Source organism: Larimichthys crocea, chromosome XXII, assembly GCF_000972845.2.
Source record: "Larimichthys crocea isolate SSNF chromosome XXII, L_crocea_2.0, whole genome shotgun sequence".
In the NCBI taxonomy this organism is placed as follows: Eukaryota; Metazoa; Chordata; class Actinopteri; family Sciaenidae; genus Larimichthys; species Larimichthys crocea.
The window spans coordinates 6893046-6911592 of record NC_040032.1 but is presented as its reverse complement, the minus strand read 5'-3'; the positions used below and the strand labels follow the sequence as shown (position 1 = coordinate 6911592).

Sequence of the window (18547 nt, the reverse complement as noted above, 5' to 3'; positions counted from 1 at the left end):
CAGAATGCTGCTGCACGTGTTCTGACAGGAACCAAGATCAGAGATCACATCTCTCCCATTTTGGCTTCCTTGCATTGGCTACCTGTTAAATCTAGAATAGAATTTAAAATTATTCTCCTTACTTACAAAGCTCTTCATGGTCAGGCTATCTAAAAGAGCTCATAATACCTTACTACCCCTCTAGAACACTGCGCTCTCAGGACGCTGGGTTCCTTGTGGTTCCTATAGTTTCCAAAAGTAGATTGCCACCATTACCACCACCATCTGTAAAGTTTCTGTGCTCTCATGGATCGTGGCTGCTGCTGTGGTCCTGCATAACGTCCACTACATATATTACTACTGTCATAATTGCTACCATATCTCCATTACAGTTTATAGTTAGTTAATGACTTGCTGATGCTGTGCATCTGTGTCTCTCTATCTCTATCACAGGTTCCACTGCTACTATAATCATTTTATTATTCATTGTAATTCATTGTCATTTTATCATTCATTGTAATTCATTGTCATTTTATCATTCTTTGTAATTCATTGTCATTTTATTATTCTTTGTAATTCATTGTCATTTTATCGTAATTGTACAATATGTTTGTGTTGATTTGTCCTGTACACGTGACATCCATTGCACGTCTGTCCGTCCTGGGAGAGGGATCCCTCCTCTGTGGCTCTTTCCGAGGTTTCTTCCACATTTTTTCCCTGTTAAAGGTTTTTTGTGGGCAAGTTTTTCCTCACTCGAACCGAGGGTCTAAGGACAGAGGGTGTCACTCCCTGTACAGATTGTAAAGCCCTCTGAGGCAAATGTACTTGACTTTGGGCTACAGTCGTCCCTCGCTATATCGCGGTTCACTTTTCGTGGACTCGCTGTTTCGCGGATTTTTTTCAGTGTAATTTTGCATGCTTTTTTTACAACTAAGGGAGTACTGTACAAAATGCGTGTAAAAAGGTGTATGAAAGTGTGTGGTTAGGGGTTATACAGCCTTAAAACATGTAGAATAATTGTAAAACTTACTTCGCGGATTTCGTTTATTGTGGGTTATTTTTAGAACTTATCCCCTGCGATAAACGAGGGACCACTGTATACAAATAAAATTGGATTTGATTTGATTTGACATTATTTTCATTCTGTATATACCCTGTTTTAGGTGATCAACATCAATGACTCACCTCCAAAGTTATCGCAGGACACTTACGAGACAGTGCTCCTCCTGCCAACGTACGCGGGAGTCGAGGTCCTCCGCATTGAGGCTTTTGACCCTGATATGACCACTGACCGCATTCTGAACCCCGACAAGTCCAACACCCGCCAGCTGGTTTACTCTCTGGTGGACAAAAATGTGGAGTACTTCTCTGTGGAGCGTTACACCGGAGTTGTGACTGTCGTCAATCAGAGCCTCAATAAAGACCGTTACCGCTTTAATGTGAAGGTAAGAGACTGGACAAACAAGACACATTCAATTTCTATGCATCAGTGGCTTAGATAAACAGCATGCAGCTGGCTTAGACTTGCTCCTGTAATAATGATCACCACAGGGAGATGAGGGCATAGGGTCAGATGCTTGGTCAGCTGCATTGTGCACACAGAGCCCAGTTATTCAGAAGAACACCAGGACTAATTGATACAGGGCTCTCTGCCCAGGTAGAAAGGTGGTCTCCAGGTTTCTCTGCCCTTAGGTTTGTTTTGTTACTTTGTTAAGACAAAAAAGGGCAGTGCGTGAGAAGTTATCCATTATACCCACAGCATTACATCATCTGCATTAGCCTATTGTGAATCAGCTGTCAAATAAATGCAATGAATTATCTGAGAGTCCAACAAAGCTTTCGATTTTGTTTGTTTTAAGGTATGGGATGGACGTTTTTCCAGCATGGCATCAGTCACCGTAGTCGTCCGTGAAGCTATGGACAACGGCCTTCAGTTCACCTTCCCCGTCTACTCCGCTTCCATCCCAGAAAACATACCCAATGTTACGTTAGTGACTGTTGTCAACACTGTGGGCCACCGCCTCAATGAGCCGCTGAAGTACACTCTGCTGAACCCCAGTGGACGCTTCACGATCCGGCCCACCTGCGGAGTGGTGCTCACCACCGGTGTGCCTTTTGACCGAGAAGAGAGAAACAGTTACGAGCTGGTGGTGGAGGTGAGCAGAGAAGATGAGATCCTGAGGGTGGCCAGAGTGACTGTTCAAGTTCAGGTGGGTGTGGAAATTGTGCTTTTTTGTTACTTACTGTTTGTGCTTCTGTGTTCATCCTTCAAGCCCTTAGGTCCCACCAATTTGGGGATATGATTTTCTTCTCATTCTCTAGGTGGAGGATGTGAATGACAATGCCCCAGAGTTTGTCAACCTTCCCTACTACGCTGCAGTACAGGTGGAAGCAGAGCCAGGATCAGCTATTTTCAGGGTCTCGGCCATAGACCAAGACAGCAAACTGAATGGAGAAGTGACTTACAGCCTCAAGCAGCAGCACAGGAACTTTCAAGTGAGAGAAATCTACAATTTCCTGATTTCCTGCTCTTAAATATTTTCTTTATTTTATATGAGTTCATAGATTGACACATTGTTTGTGTTTATGTATTCCTTGCAGCTGAACTCTGTGACTGGAGAGCTGACATTAAAGAGGGCCTTTGAGGCCGACTTATCTAATGCAGAGTACAAGCTGGTCCTTGTGGCCACAGACAGCGGCTTCCCCCCTCTGTCCAGTGAGGTGGAGCTGCCTGTTACTGTAGTAAATAAAGCCATGCCGGTGTTTGACAAACCCTTCTACGGCGTCACTGTCAGAGAGGATGTAGCTGTTTCCACTTCTGTCCTGTGCATCAATGCCACCAGTCCCGAAGGACAGAACATAATTTTCACCATAACGGACGGAGACCCTTCCTTCCAGTTTGACATTGGCTTTGACACCGGAATCATCAGCGTGATTTACCCGTTAGACTACGAGACCATGCAGTACTACCGGTTGACGGTGAAGGCTACAGATACACTGACGGGGGCAAAGTCTGAGGTTGATGTAGACATCGTTGTGCTGGATGTGAATGATAACTCGCCACTCTTCCAGAACACGTCATACTCGTCTGTGCTCGCTGAGAACTCCATGATTGGAACCACTGTGTTACAGGTGTGTGTGTGTGTGTGTGTGTCTTGTTTGTTTATTTAGTCAATCCAGTGTGTACTCTTACTGAATGATTGTTTGCACTTAAGACTTACTTCAGCCGTATTGTGGGTGAATATTAGATGCCAAATAATTTATTTATGAGAAGATAGTCTGATATTTCTGTCGAAATTTCCCAGTGGAAATTCTTGACCTTTAGCAGATAATAGACCAGTGCTGCTGTTGCACTAAGGAACGTGTTTGCACAAAGACAGTTCACAAAGACACCAAAGTTTTGACTTTGAGTTTTGACCATTAAAAGGTAATAAGTGCCTTATAGGATGCTTATTAACATGAATACAGTATATGTTAATAATGTCAATAATATCATTGTAGATACATGTATTGTTAGAGTATAAAACATTTAAAAGCACCTTTAAGAACCAGTTTACAGATTTCTTATAAACATTGATACAATGAGTGAGTTTTTATAAATGTTCATATTATTACATTTATAACACATTTATGGAGTTTAACTAACTTTTCACTGTTAAACCTTTAGCTTTAAACTTTTGCTGCTGTTGTTGCTTTCTAAAGTTTTCTACATACTTTGTTAGGCATTTACTAACATTTTACAGTGCATCTTTTCAGAGTTAACTATGCTCTTTGGGGGTATCAGATCTAAAGCAGGAATGATGCTTATTAAGGTTAATAAATCCATAATTGTGGACTTTCAAACAAGAGAGCATGGCATGTAGAAAGGGATTCAAAGTACATACCTTACATACCATATCCACCTTGTATATTGTAAACTGCTGCAACTAGTGAATATCCCCCGTGTGGGATCAATAAAGTCTATCCTATCCTATGGCATATGTACTCTACCAGGCGGGCTGCCATGCTTCATGGCACATGAGGCCTCAAAGAGAACGTTCTATTAAGCAAAACCTCCAACAGGCTTTTGAGAAAAAATAGTACAATTGTTAGTTCAATCACAGTATGTTTCAACACTGAGGTTATACATTGTAAAACATATACTGATATAACTAACAAATATCAAAAATAATTCATAGATTGGTAGGTCTTAGTTAAACACATTCCACTGGTATTGACTTTAGAAAGAAATTGTCTTATTTATGTGCAGTGGTGCATCAGGTAAAGTGTTCAGAAGACACACTGATAAAACAATAATTAGCAAACTAACTATTCCAACATGGAGGAACAATGCACAGAAAGGTAAATATGGTTGATTTAATTAGGCATTGTTCTCACTGTAGAATTGGTAGCTGCATAGTTAACTGTTAATGAATACATAAAAAAACATTCATTATTAACCTTGATAACCATTGTTCTGAATAAATCCAGTACCCCTCAAAAGCATAGTTAACTATTAATAAGTACAAATAATAAAGGATCTACGATACAATATGATACTATATGATGTATATATATATTATTGAATCCAACAAAAATCAGGAGGAATATTTAATATTGGATTACATGAATGTTTATCCTGCCTTAAAATACCCGTAGGCTCGCTCAGTTGCCTTCAGGCTTATCATAATACAGTAACACTAAGTATGTTCATGCCCTTGAAACACTGATCCATTGTAAATACTAAGAATATGAATAAGTTCTTTGTCACCTACATAAGACACGCAGTGCAGTTCAAAGCAGTCAATCAAACCAACATTAAAGAGATTACTCTACTTCCACAATATATATCAGATTAATAAAAGTCTTAATTCATTAATTTATAACTGATGACTGGTCAATTGTTGCATGTATAGTATAATGATCATGTGAGATGTTGGACAATGTTTTGTAGTGACTGGCCTCACAGTATTTCATTGGAAGCCAGAACTTTATTTCCTTTTTTCATTTAGGCTTATTGTGGCTCCTGTAGTTATAGAGAATGCCAGGGTAAATAAATCAGAGCTTATCTTGAATAATGCATGAAGTACAAAGTTTAATGTTACTCTCCTTGTAGGTGTTTGCTCAGGACCAAGACTCAGAGAAGAATGCTGTTGTGCGTTACCAGATCGTATCTGACATCTACAACAGCACAGACTATTTCCACATTGACAGTAACAGTGGAGTGGTATTCCTGGCACGCCTGCTTGACTATGAGCTCATCCAACGCTACAACTTCATTGTCAGAGCGACAGACAGCGGAGACCCTGCCCTCAACAGTGACGTTAGCGTCACGGCGACTGTTACTGACACAAACGACAATCCACCTAATTTCAGCCAAGCGCTTTACGAGGCCTTTGTCAGCGAGCTGGCTCCGCGAGGACACTTTGTGACTTGCGTTCAGGCGTCAGATGCTGACATCTGTGATGCTCAAAGGCTGAGGTGAGAAGAAGGTTGTGGGTTTGGTGTTTTCTTTGTAATCGGTTGGATCAGAGATGATTTGTTGGTACACGGTTCCTCCATTGAATGTTTGTCCAAAGTTTTTATTCATTATGTTTAGAAAAGCACATTGCTTACCAGGCAATCTTGTTTTTGTGTTTCGGTTGTAAAAATCGAAGTAATTTTCCCTCCATCTTTTATTTATGTTTCTCTCTAGCAGTTTTGGCTCAGCACTTCTTCAAGTAGATACTAATGTTTCCAGCAGTTTCTTAGCAGAATAACATTGTACAACTTAATCAACACTGCACTTTCTTTTTTTTTTTTTTAATAATTGCCTTCAGGTATAGCATCCTCTCTGGAAATGAGAGAATGACTTTTATGATGGAGCCAGATACAGGGGTCCTCAGTCTGTCTAACAAGAGGCGACAAGGCATGAAACTCTCGTATCATCTCAATGTGTCCGTGTCAGATGGAGTCTTCACCAACACTGCTCAGGTGAGACAACTTCTCGGCGCTTACGATTTAGTTCCGTCAACGGATTTGCTCTATTTTAACCTTTTGCAGTGTTTATAAACAGCAGGCTGGGTGACCTTCTTTAGCAACCCTCTCGCTTCAGATTTGTTCCACACATTTGCAGCTGTCTAGTTTGACTGCTCTTTTCCACCACTGGCTGCCGAGCAGCTCTGCAGTTGGAGGTTAATGTGTGCCCATGTCATATCCGATTTACTACAAGGATGAGCTGCCAGCTGGAAAGAAATGATCACATCTGTCTCTTAGAGGAAATTACAAGTGGGACTCTGATATCCCACATCTCTGATAGTCCACATTATATGTTTTAGCGATAACACGTCAGCCAATTCTTCTGCTTCTTCTGCTTCTTCTGACAGGATTTGAACACAGCGTATGTCCACAGCAGTTTGTCAGAGACCGTAATGACCGTTTGCAGCTGCATCAATCACCATTTGGTCACAAGCCTGATGCTCTCACTGCTGGGCCGCAAGCCATGTTGATGTGATTGTGTTTGACAGATATCTGCCAGCGATAATTATTGTGATGGCATCGATAAAACGTCAGCAGACGTGAAGATGATGATAGTCATGTGACATTTATGACGATGACGGTAATTCACAGGTGATTGTACGTGTGCTGGGAGCTAACCTGTACAGCCCAGTGTTCAGCCAGCGGTTCTACCTGGCTGAAGTCCAAGAAAACGCCCCTTCTGGGTCAAAGGTCATTCAAGTAAGTTTGCCTTCTCACTGCTCACTCAGCAATGTAAGAAAACACCCTTACATGAATGATGCTGTGATGACCATCATGACTTTATGTTCTAAATTGATCTCCAGGTTCATGCAACAGATGAAGACTCTGGGCTGTTTGGTCAGATCACCTACTCCTTCGTCAACGACCTGGGCAAAACTCAGTTTTCCATTGATGCAAATGGAGTCATATCCACTATTGAGAAATTAGACAGAGAAAATCCTGTTAACAAGGACATGGTGCTGACCGTTATGGCCCTGGATGGTGGAGGTATTATTTCTGACATCATCTTCAGCTCTTATGTCTAAACCTGGCAGGCCAAACATTAAGCTAACATTAATGCATGAGTTGCCTCTGTTTTTGGTAGATACACACTGCAGATTTCAGATAATAGCTTTTGTATGATAAGATCCCACACTCCTGAAGATGAATGAAGAAACTAAACATATTCACACAGATGCATCATATTTTATCATGCAAAGGCCTTACAGTGACTGCAACAAAGCAAATTCAGTTCAATATATTTGATAAACCTCTACATATATTGCATATTTATTCTATGCTCTGTTATTTTTCCAGGCCGTGCATCTTTTTGCACAGTGCGAGTGGTTCTTGCTGATGAGAATGACAACGCCCCTCGTTTCAGAGCTGTGGAGTATCGCATGAGCATTAAAGCAAATGTTGCCAAAGGTTCTCTGGTCACGCAGATCCAAGCCACTGACCCAGACGCCGGGTCTAATGGGAGGATCACCTACTCCCTTTACAGCGAGGCTCGTCTGTCACTGGTTGATGTGCTGGAGGTCAGTATGTTCTGATCTTTAATTTGAAGAATAATAACAATGTGCTGGGATAATAGAGCTCCTTCTCTGTTACCTCAAGAAAAAGAAGCAAAAATGGAACCAGATCCAAACATTCATAAATATCTTTAATAAAAGTGAACCATATTAAAATGTATTTAAGCTATAGCCCTGATTTTGAGTTAAGACCTGTCTTCAGCTGATACTCTCACCCCATTTCAGGGAGATTAACAGCCCCGTTAAGTGTAATTATACATTTAAACTCAAATCAAAGTGATGTCACAGTAAGATTCATGCTTCACTGGAAAACAAAATGAAAGTGGAAGGGCATGCAGAGAGCCTAGCCCACTGGCTGTTCTGCTTTATTCTGTTCTGTTTCCTTCCACCAAGTTTCATGAAATTCAGGCCAGTAGTTTTTCTGTAGTCCAGCTGACAGACGAAACAAACACATGCCTCCTTGATGGAGATAATATTGGAAAAACAGAAAGAACCCTAAACCAGTCAAATTCAGGCTGAGAGGCAAAGATGTGAGCTCTAAACTGGGATGATTGTCTCTAAAGTTGATTTAAATGGCAATGTGATTTTTCTGTTGCCCAGGTGGAGCCAGACAGTGGTTGGATGATGACTAAAAGCGCTGTGGACCACCTCCAGGGGACTGTGCTGTCCTTCTTTGTCAAAGCCACAGACTGCGGCTCTCCGGCCAAACACTCGCTGGTGTCAGCCTTCATCCATGTCGTCCCGCCAGATGCATTCGTTCCCTCCTTCACTCAGCCTCAGTACTCCTTCACCATCCCTGAGGACACAGCAGTGGGAACAGCCCTGGGGTCTGTGTACATGGGCCCCGGGCAGACTGGATTCTTCACTGTAGTCGGGGGAGAGACATTTGACAGCAACATGGGAGGGAGCTTCCTGGTGGAGAGGGAAACAGGTCTGATCCGTCTCATTAAGCCGCTAGACTATGAAGAGGTCAGCATCTACCGCTTCAAGGTTGCAGCAACAACGAGAAGAGACCTGATCGAGTCCGTCTCCACTGTGGACCTGGAGGTTAAGGTCAGTAACACAGTTAAACATAGAACCATACAGCCAGAAAATAATAAGTCTGTCTGATTTCAATCTCACAACACAAAATAAGTACAAGTCCAAGCACAAACCAAATCTCTGTTGCATTTTCTTTTCAGTATTATTTGGACTTTGTTGTGGATGCAGTGAAGATTTCTTATTTTGCAGATCCTAGATGTGAACGACAACAAACCAGTGTTTGAGACTAACACCTACGTAGCCACGGTGATGGAGGGGATGCCAGTAGGGACAAGAGTTATCCAAGTGCGGGCACTCGATCCAGACTGGGGCGCTAATGGACAGGTCTGTGACAGCTCAAAGTATTTTTTTTGTGTTGGGGATGATTCTAAATAATTACTTCATGTGTCCTTTTTGAATCACAGGTAACCTACAGGCTCGGATCTCTGCTCACCTACAACCTGGACTTGACAAAAGATGCCGGTTCCTTTGGTGACCTCATCACCACGAGTTCCGTCTTTGCTATCGACAGTAAAACAGGCTGGATCACCACAGTGAGTCAAATGGACCACGAGGCCTGCTCCAGCTACAGTTTTGAAGTGGTGGCCTCCGATCTGGGTGAGGTGCAGTCTCTCTCCTCCACCACGGCGGTGACCATCACTGTGTCAGACGTTAACGACAACCCGCCTCAGTTTGAGAGGGAGCTGTACCGGGGTGCAGTAAAGGAGAGCGATCCCCTCGGCGAAGTGGTAGCTGTTCTAAAGACCAAAGATCGAGACGGCACGGATCAAAACCGCCTCGTCAGCTTCTACATCACTGGTGAGGAAATGAAGAGAACACTCACATAATGTAGTTCAACACATTCTGTGCTGCAGTGATTGTCCCTCATGCAGTAAGAGGAGCTTGTGTTGCATAAAAAATATTCATTGCTCTAATGGGGCTGCTATTATTAAAGGTCAAGTTTTAATTTAATTTGAACTCAGATGATACACACGGCTAACCTTTATTTTTTACGTTTCCTTTTCGTTTTGATGTTACAAGCTGTGAATTATACAAAGCATTTCAAGCGAGGCACAGAAACTCTTTGATTTCTCACACATACTGTAACCAGCTCACCTGCTGCTTGAAATGATTCTTATAAAAACATGAAAATAGTTTAATGCTCGGAATTCCAAATGAAGAAGTCTTTCACAGACTCGCTCGCACATGACTTTGTGGTCACTCCTTATTTATGGGAGTCATAAAAAGCTATGTGAGGCCTCTCCAACAAAACTCTCACCTTGACACTGAGCCTGATGTTTTCCACTTACATAACACTGTCTGATCATCACTGAGGATGATATATTTTGGCCTCGCGTTCTGGCATTTAAAAATACTGATTGGCCTAATGGAAGCGTTGTAATGAAAGGTCAAATTTTAAACTTTGAAAGGCAAGGCTGCTGCAAAGACCAGCCTGGTTTATTATGATGATAGATGTTTATTGATTGCACCAAAGGGTACCTGCATTATTTGTGTGTGTGTGTGTGTGTGTGTGTGTGTGTGTGTGTGTGTTCAGGTGTACATAGGTGTAGAGCTGATGTTTAGACTTTGAGTTCAGTTACAATGTATCCTACCCTCTTTCTTTGCTGGGTACTGTCAGGATTTTAATCTCCACCTATGATCTCCATCCCCCATCTCCAGGGGGAAACCCACGGGGAGTGTTTGGCTTAGCCCTCGTGCAGGGAGAGTGGAAGGTTTATGTGAGCGGTCTGCTGGATCGTGAGCAGCAGGACTGGTATCTGCTCAACATCACAGCCAGTGATGGATTGTATGTGGCTCGTACCGCGGTGGAAGTCACCGTCATGGATGCCAATGACAACAGTCCCGTCTGCAACCAGGTCAGGGAGACAGACAAATGGAAACAGATGCAAATCATGCAAACAAACAAACACGGATCAGATTGTGGAATGTAGGAAGATGGACTAGCATGTCATTTAGCTTTTTTTGTATTCATGGGAGAGTAACTGTGTTTGTCACCAGGCTAACCATGGTGTATATAATAACCAGTCAGTCTAGTTTTGTCTAGAAAATAGAATAAGAAGTATAACAAGAACTCATTGTACAGTGAATTAAAAAAAAAACAAGTTATCGTCACTGCTTCTTTGTTAAACATAGTTCTTAAATAAATAATTTGGCTAAGCTGTCTGAATATATTTAAAGTAAATTAAACTTCACGTAAAGGCTTGCACAGCATACAGTAACTGCACTATTTTAAAATACTAAACACAGAACTGTATAAATGAATGCATGAATTATTAACTGATGATGAATTATTTAATCATTTAGTATTATACCAGCACCTGGAGGCGATATAAAGTATCATACAGTGTTGATTAGCTAGTGAACACCCACACTGATGAACTTGAAAATTGTTTTGTTGAATAATATTAATAATATTTGCATGCTGTATGTATGGCTGTAAACAAAACAAATCTGTAGAATAGGATTTGTTCAGTTCAAATATTGATTCTCTCTTCTACAGTACACCAAAGTACAAACTCAATGTGAATTATTAGTAACTATATTTCAGGGAATGTACCATAACTTGTGTGTAAATGGGGTTTTACATAATGCCTTTAAGTTAAGTTGAAGTTAAGTTGAATTAATTAACTTGTTACATACACACATGAAACTATTCTTCCACATTTAACCCATGCAGCTGGCACCTGCCACATGCACAGGATCACACACATAGTGACAGATGCCATATATACAAACTGGAGCGGTGGGCAGCGATTTGCAGTGGGGGGGTACTTTGCCTTGCTCAAGGGCACCTCGGCCATGGCAAGGAGGTGGTCTGCCACCCCACCAGCTGTCAGTTCACTTTCCAATCTTCGAGCAGCGAGAGCGGGGATCAAGCGGAGCCGTCGTTATTGGACGACCCACTCTAATAATACTCTAGCACTGAGCCACGACCGGCCCTTTGTTTTTTGATTTGAGTTTTTTTGCAAGTGAAATAGTAAAGTAAAGTTTATATAGTGTAGAATAAGTCCACAGTGGGAAGCTGATGAACTGTGATCTTCAAATTACACAAATGACAGAGCTCGCACAAACAAATGATATGAGTCAGTGATAAATCCGATCAACTCTAGCTTTTGTGCTCACTTCTCCTCGCACCTAAAACCGGAGTCAATACTGTGGCACAAGCTGATCTATGAGAGGAAAATTAATGTGAAAAGACAGGATAATTGAACTGTGCACTCTTCTGGGGATACCCCTTTTTATTTAGTAGTATTCTGCAAGTCTTCACATAATTCCACATAATTGGTTGAGAAACTTTTATTCTCTAAACACTCACTAATTCTCTTTGAAATCAATCCTCCATGTCTACTTGTTCTCTTCTTATATTCTTTCTGTTCTCTGACAAGTCTGACCTTGCTTTACACGGTAGCAGGAGTAACCTATTAGCACATTATGTTAAGGTATGCATGGTAAATTCATCAGCAGCAATATAGCACACACTGATGGCACAGTCAGTGATTTGGGGCTAAGTATCACACTGAAAGACACTTCGACTTGACTGGGGGAGCTAGGAATCCGGGACCTCAGTGGTCCTCCAATTACTAGACCACCCGCTCTACAGCTACACATAGTATTAGTTGCAATATCCGTTGTAACAATTACAATTAATAATATCAAGAGAAGCAATAGCATTTCTGTTGGAAGTAGTGGTAGCTGTAGCGGTGAGTTGTAGAATAGGTAGTAGCAATAATGAAGTACATGTACTATAGTTCTATGCTGTCATGTTAGAAGAAGTACAGGAGATATCAGTGATTATTGTAGTGATGACAAGAGTAGTCACTTAATCTGCTGGTGAGAAAATACTTTAGGATGATGTGTAAAATGTTAAGATATTGAGTTTTCAATGATATGAACCATAAATTGAGAAGTTGGAACCAGAACACATCTGGCATTTTGACTTTTTAAAAATTACTCATAATATCAATTACCATCATTTTCAGTTTACTGACTAAAGTACAGAGCAAAAACAGCAGCTGGGACTTGGTACTGTATGCTTCCTATTTTGCTTTACATTACATTTACTGTAGTCATTTAGCTGATGCTTTTATCAAAGGCGACTTACCAAAAAGGGAATGCATCAGGGTACAGTGTGACAAGGACATGTTACTGCAGCAATAAGTACTGTGACAGTTCTAGAGGGGGATAGATTTTGCATGTCCAGTTGTTGTTGGTAGTGCTTTTTAAAGGTAGAGAGGGACACCGCTGCTTTGGTAGGAACTGGTAGCGCGTTACACCAACAACAGAGCAGAGTGTAGGGGTGGCAGAGCCAGGCATGCTGGTCTGTATTCGATGAAATAGTGAGGTCATGAAGTTCATTTCTAGGAACACTCACTGTGAGTGGAGGTAGGGTCAAACAAGGGCACTTAACTAGGTTGTGCTCATTCTATCAGCATGGATAATGCACGCAGCTCCCAACATTTTTTTTTAATGTGTCAGACAGATGTTTCCCTTTTTCAGATTGTGGTCTGACTTTGTTCTGCTGTATTTGTGTGTGTGTGTTGTGCCAGGCGGTCTATAGTGCCTCTTTTCCTGAGGACATTCCCACTAACAAGGGCATCCTGACAGTGGGCGCAACAGATGCTGATTCTGGCTCCAGTGCTGAGATCCAGTATTCATTGTTTGGCATCGGGGTGGAAGATTTCTACATGGATGCAAACACCGGTACGTTCAACTATTATTTTCTGTACATCCACCAGAGATGAAATGTCTTCTCTACAGCTTCTTTCACCTCTGCGTTTGTTTCCTAAGGTGAGCTCCGTACGGCCACTGTGATCGACCGAGAAATGACATCCAGCTACAAACTCATCACCCAGGCGACTGATGGAGGAGGACTGTTCTGCCGCTCTGAAATTTCTCTCAAAGTGTTGGATGTGAATGATAATCCACCCTCTTTCTCCTCTAATCATTACCTGGCTAGTGTGTATGAGAACGCCGCCCCCAAGGCATTGCTTACCCGACTGCAAGCCAGTGACCCTGATGAAGGTAAGCTGCTTTGATGTTCTGGTGTTATATGTTGGACAATGAGCGCTGAAACAGACTCCACTGAATGCAGGTTTAAGGCACCTTGTCACTACTTTATCGCAGATAAAACATGCATCTAAACCTGTAGGTGTGCATGAACTTCTCTTCTGTTTTCTGCAGGTCTTAACCGTACCGTGGTGTATTCTCTGGTGGATGAAGTCAGCGGGTTCTTCTCCATTGACCCGGTATCCGGGATGGTAATTCTGGAAAAATCTCTGGACAGAGAGAGTCGAGATTCCTATAACGTTCGTGTCCAGGCCGCTGACCAGGCAGGGCAACAGGGGGCACTGTCAACTCAGGTCGGTGTTCACAGTGACACACATTCAATCTTAGTTGTGTTTTTCCATTAGTATAACCACTAAACCTAACTGTGTTGTTCATGATCCCAGAAAAAACCTGGCACTGGAAAACGTGTAATAATGAAATATTATTGAAATTCAGTCCTCACATTTATATTTTAGGTGATAGAACCATGCTTTTCCGAGTAATTAAATCAGATACAGGCTAATTAATGCAGTACTGAGTAACTGACTTCAGTTATTTCTAAAAACACAAATAGATATGAATATGTAATTAAACCATTTTAACCACAATAATGTGATTAGGATTAATCAGCTACGTATTAAATTAGCCGTCCGTCTTTTCATTCAGCTGGCAATGTGCAATCTGTATGTCTGTCCACACGCATTGAGGAGAAAAAGCCAATGAATAAAAACATGTTTATTGAAGAGATCAGATAAGGACCCTGGTAGATTTAATCAAGATAAATCATAATTTAACAAACAAGCTGAAGCAGTGTTTGCTCCCTCACACCCTCCAGGTTTCTCTTTCTCTGCTCATTTTGTGGCTGCCAGGACGAGACATTAATACATAATAAACTCCAGGCACATGTGAGGTCATGTGATTTTCATCTGTGTTTAGAGGTCAACTGTCCATGATGCTCAAATTAAATTTTAGGTATCATTAGTACTGCTAATGCAAGTAGCAGTAGCTGTAGCAGCAATAACAGTAGAAGTTGTAGCAGTGGCAGGCACAGTATTATTACGGAAGTGCAGGTAGAAATACTAATAGCCCTTGTGGCACCCACTTGAATTAATTGGAACTGGGATTAAGTGGGCCTGTGTGCCTGCTCTTTAACGCTTGTGTGTGTCAGGGAAAAGAAAAGTGGGAGCAAACCTACAAGAAACTCAAACTGAATCCTCTCTCTACCATTCTTTATAGCAGCCGCAGTATAGATCTCTAACCCTGAGTTACTAATAACAACATGGAACCATTATTAACCTTACACATAATCATAGCTATCTCTGCATGCATTTTATGGTGACGTGATCTGAGAGTTAATATGAAACAAACAGATTAAATAATGATCTTGACTGTCTCCAAACTCCAAACAAGCAGTCAAGAAATTCCATCTCAGGCTTTGGGGGTTACTGTCTCCAAATGTTTTTTTTCTCACTGTTAGCTGCTAAGTCAGTCTATTAGAGACTTGGGTTTTAAAAAGTAGCCATATAAATGATTTTAGCCTCAGTCCATTATCTTGTTAGTAAAATCTTTTGTATATTATGTTCCCATTAACGTATGTGAGCCCACTGTCTGTGGTGCTAAAACTGAACCTTCAGGGCCTGGAACAGCGCAGACAAATGAACTGCTAGCGAGTTCTGTTCTGTTCTGTTTTTTTGTGTCTCCTCCCAGGTTGATTTGACCATTTTGGTGCTGGATGTGAATGACAACGCTCCAGTCTTCCAGAGGAGGGATTATGCTGTCACAGTCCCCGAGGATGTAGCCGTGGGAACTGAGGTGCTGCGCGTGTTGGCGACGAGTGCTGACATCGGACCTAATGCTGAGATCACCTATCACATCCGGTCAGGCAATGAGTTAGGAAAGTTCATCATAGACAGAAACCTGGGTGAGCAGAGGTTCTTTCATTTTCAGGAATCAAATCAAATCAAATCAAATCAAATCAAGTTTTCAAAAAAGTATTTGTATAGCCCTTTACAATAGCCAGATGGTACCCAAAGTGCTTTACAACAAAGCCGTAGAAACTAAACATAACAGGTACATAGATAGATAAATACAGTCAAATTAAAATACAATTAAAAAATAAAAGTGCTGTAGTGTTAAAAAAAAACATGTGTACCTAGTCAGAATAAAACGCTAATCTGAAAAAGTGTGTCTTAAGTTTTGATTTATTATACTGTATTAAACTGATTCCTACATATACAGTTACTTGTGTGTGTTTTAGGCTCTATTTCTGTGGCTGATGATTTGGACTTTGAGGTGTGTAAGGACTACTATCTCACCATTGAGGCCTGGGACAGTGGGAACCCTCCTCTCAGCACTGCTACTATGGTAATCATTGAACTCATGGACGTCAATGACAATGCTCCAGCCTTCAGTCAGGACATCTACAATGTTCTGGTCAGCGAGGATGCGTCTGTTGGGCAGACAATAACAAGGGTAAGTCTTATTATATGAGTCTACCTATACTTTTCTGTCCTATTCATTAACTTCTGTTTTACTCTGTTTTGTGTGTTCTCTAGGTACTGGCAGAAGATTCGGACAGCCAGGTGAACGGACGAATTACCTACTCGATCCTCAGAGGTGATCGGAGCAACCACTTCTGGATTGACCCTGTAACAGGACTGCTCAAGGTCAATAAGCGGCTTGACAGAGAACTAGTAAGGATGCATCTTCAAGCGCAATATCTCATAAACAATCAATAGTGATTTTCTGGTTCAGAGCACAGCTAAGATAGAAAATACCAAGTTCACTCAAGGTGAGCACACAATGAGGTCTCATATTATGCAAACATAACGGGGCTTGCTGTCTCACCATATACATACAGATGCTGTGGCACTCTTATCTCAGTCTAATCCCTTCTGCTCCACCTAGGTGTCCAGGTACTCTTTGTCAGTGCAGGCGTTCGACAGTGGCTCTCCTGCCATGTCCTCCACCGTCACCCTTAACATCGACATCTCCGACGTTAACGACAACCCTCCCGTCTTCACCCCTCCCAACTCCACAGCCATCATACAGGTAACAGTCTGGACATGTTTGCTTGTGTTTGTGTGTCTTTGTGCTCCACTGCGCACCAACTCCTCTCTCTCTCTTCATACTTCCAGCTAAACCAAGCTGCTGGTGTCACACTGCTGAAGCTGTCAGTCAGCGATAAAGACACCTCTAGAAATGGCCCTCCCTTTGAGTTTCGCATTGTGTCAGGAAATGAGGGAAATTTTTTCTCCCTGGACCAGAGTGGAACTCTGAGGTCCAACCGTGTGTTCGGCCCTGAAGCCCCCAGAGAATTCACCCTTGAAATCCAGGTTAGTGATGTATGTTTTCTAACCACCATTTATTCACTAAAAGTTGACTGACAATTACGCTTTGCTTGCACGGTTACACACAGTCAGCATTAAGAGCTCCCTATTACTCACACAGTCTCTCACTGTTAGCTGCTAAGTCAGGCTATTAGAGTCGTGGCTTTTAAAAAAGTAGCCTTATACAAACACATTTCTGTAATGGAGAAGCTATTACCGCCATTAATTTGATGGCCTAGGAAGACGGTCTGTGCTTCCGTAACTGCCGCACAGTGGCGGACTCCGGCTGTCTGAGGGTCAGGGGCGAAAAAGATGAAGAGGCCGCCAGCTGCATGGACATTATGTTTTTTTTTGGCACCCTAGAGCTTCAAGATAATACATTTTATTTCAGTTCCAGCTACATTGTTATCCATATTCTTTCTTTGTCACATGGGTGTCTGAATGTAAATATAACCATTTTTACATAGTAAGAAATTCATTTTTACTTTAGATCCAGTATTCCAGCAGAAGTGTGCCTGTTTTTTTTATTTAACTTTCATTCTGTCTCTCAGGCACGTGACTCCGGTAAGCCAAGTCTTACCTCTTCCACCTGGATATTTCTAAGGGTCATTGGGAACAGTCAGTACAAACCCTCCGTCTCCCCCCTGGAAATCTTCATCGTCATGGTAACAGATACCTTCCAGGGCGGCCCGATAGGTCAGATCTATGCAACCGACCGGGACGCCAACGATGTGCTGTCGTTTACCCAGAAGCTTCAGCCCAAGACCATGTTTAGGATAAACAGACAGGACGGCAGCATTGTGGCTCTGTCAGGCCTGGAACCTGGCAGGTAAACGCTACACCACACAAACACACTCCCCCATATTGTTTATATGTGTGTAAACACACCACATCTCCTTGTCCTCTCTCAGATACCAGATGAATGCCACAGTGAGCGACGGACGTTTCGCTGTGATAGCTGATGTGTCGGTCCAGGTCGAACAGGTGACAGATGTGCTGCTGCGGAGTGCCATCACCTTACGTTTCAGTTCCCTGTCTCCAGAAGACCTGCTTGGTCGTTACCTAAGCCAAATCAAACTAACGTTACGGGGACTAGCCGGCTGGAAATGGTCGCCAGGACAACAGGATCCTCTCCATGTGCTGAGTGTACAGCCGGTCATGGGGTCATCTGACGTGGACTTGCTTTTGGCCATGGAGAGGCCAGAGACATCGGGCAATGGACGGATGGCTGGGTTCTACTCCGGGGAAGAGTTGTCTGCAAAGCTGGAGGAAGCAACAGAGCGAGGCCAGATTCGCGGTGTCCTAGCTGGGGCTGTGGTGGTGAGCAGCGCTTGTTCTGGGGATCTCGAGTGCGGCGACAGGGTGTGTGAACAGATATTAGTAATGGAAGGTGGCTCATCTGTCACCTACAGCACAGAGAGGGTCAGCCTGGTGTCACCAAGGTTCAGGCCTACAGAGATCTGCACTTGCCCTGGTGAGCCCTGCACGCATGCTTGCACTTACGTACAACTAAGCCCGGCTCACATTGTTAGTATCCTCGATATCTCTTACAGCTACATGTCATAGTACATTTTACACCAGTGCTGGTCATTAGGTTTGATATAAAAACCTTCAAACTGAAGTCATAATTAATTTGTGAGTATT

At 42.3% G+C, this 18547-nt stretch overlaps 1 protein-coding gene across 1 annotated transcript in view; it reads left to right on the top strand.

Moving 5' to 3' along the window:
• Positions 1-18547, top strand: part of fat3b (FAT atypical cadherin 3b) — a 66934-nt gene that overhangs the window by 30253 nt on the left and 18134 nt on the right. The window contains exons 18-40 of the mRNA XM_027273246.1: positions 1143-1424; positions 1839-2189; positions 2302-2475; positions 2581-3111; positions 5075-5439; positions 5778-5931; positions 6568-6675; positions 6780-6963; positions 7273-7493; positions 8088-8540; positions 8718-8852; positions 8933-9326; positions 10188-10384; positions 13076-13229; positions 13317-13550; positions 13710-13888; positions 15282-15495; positions 15832-16046; positions 16130-16267; positions 16482-16625; positions 16712-16909; positions 17455-17732; positions 17815-18377. Coding sequence (XP_027129047.1) covers positions 1143-1424; positions 1839-2189; positions 2302-2475; positions 2581-3111; positions 5075-5439; positions 5778-5931; positions 6568-6675; positions 6780-6963; positions 7273-7493; positions 8088-8540; positions 8718-8852; positions 8933-9326; positions 10188-10384; positions 13076-13229; positions 13317-13550; positions 13710-13888; positions 15282-15495; positions 15832-16046; positions 16130-16267; positions 16482-16625; positions 16712-16909; positions 17455-17732; positions 17815-18377 — 5866 coding nt within the window. The remainder of the gene's footprint in view (positions 1-1142; positions 1425-1838; positions 2190-2301; positions 2476-2580; positions 3112-5074; positions 5440-5777; positions 5932-6567; positions 6676-6779; positions 6964-7272; positions 7494-8087; positions 8541-8717; positions 8853-8932; positions 9327-10187; positions 10385-13075; positions 13230-13316; positions 13551-13709; positions 13889-15281; positions 15496-15831; positions 16047-16129; positions 16268-16481; positions 16626-16711; positions 16910-17454; positions 17733-17814; positions 18378-18547) is intronic.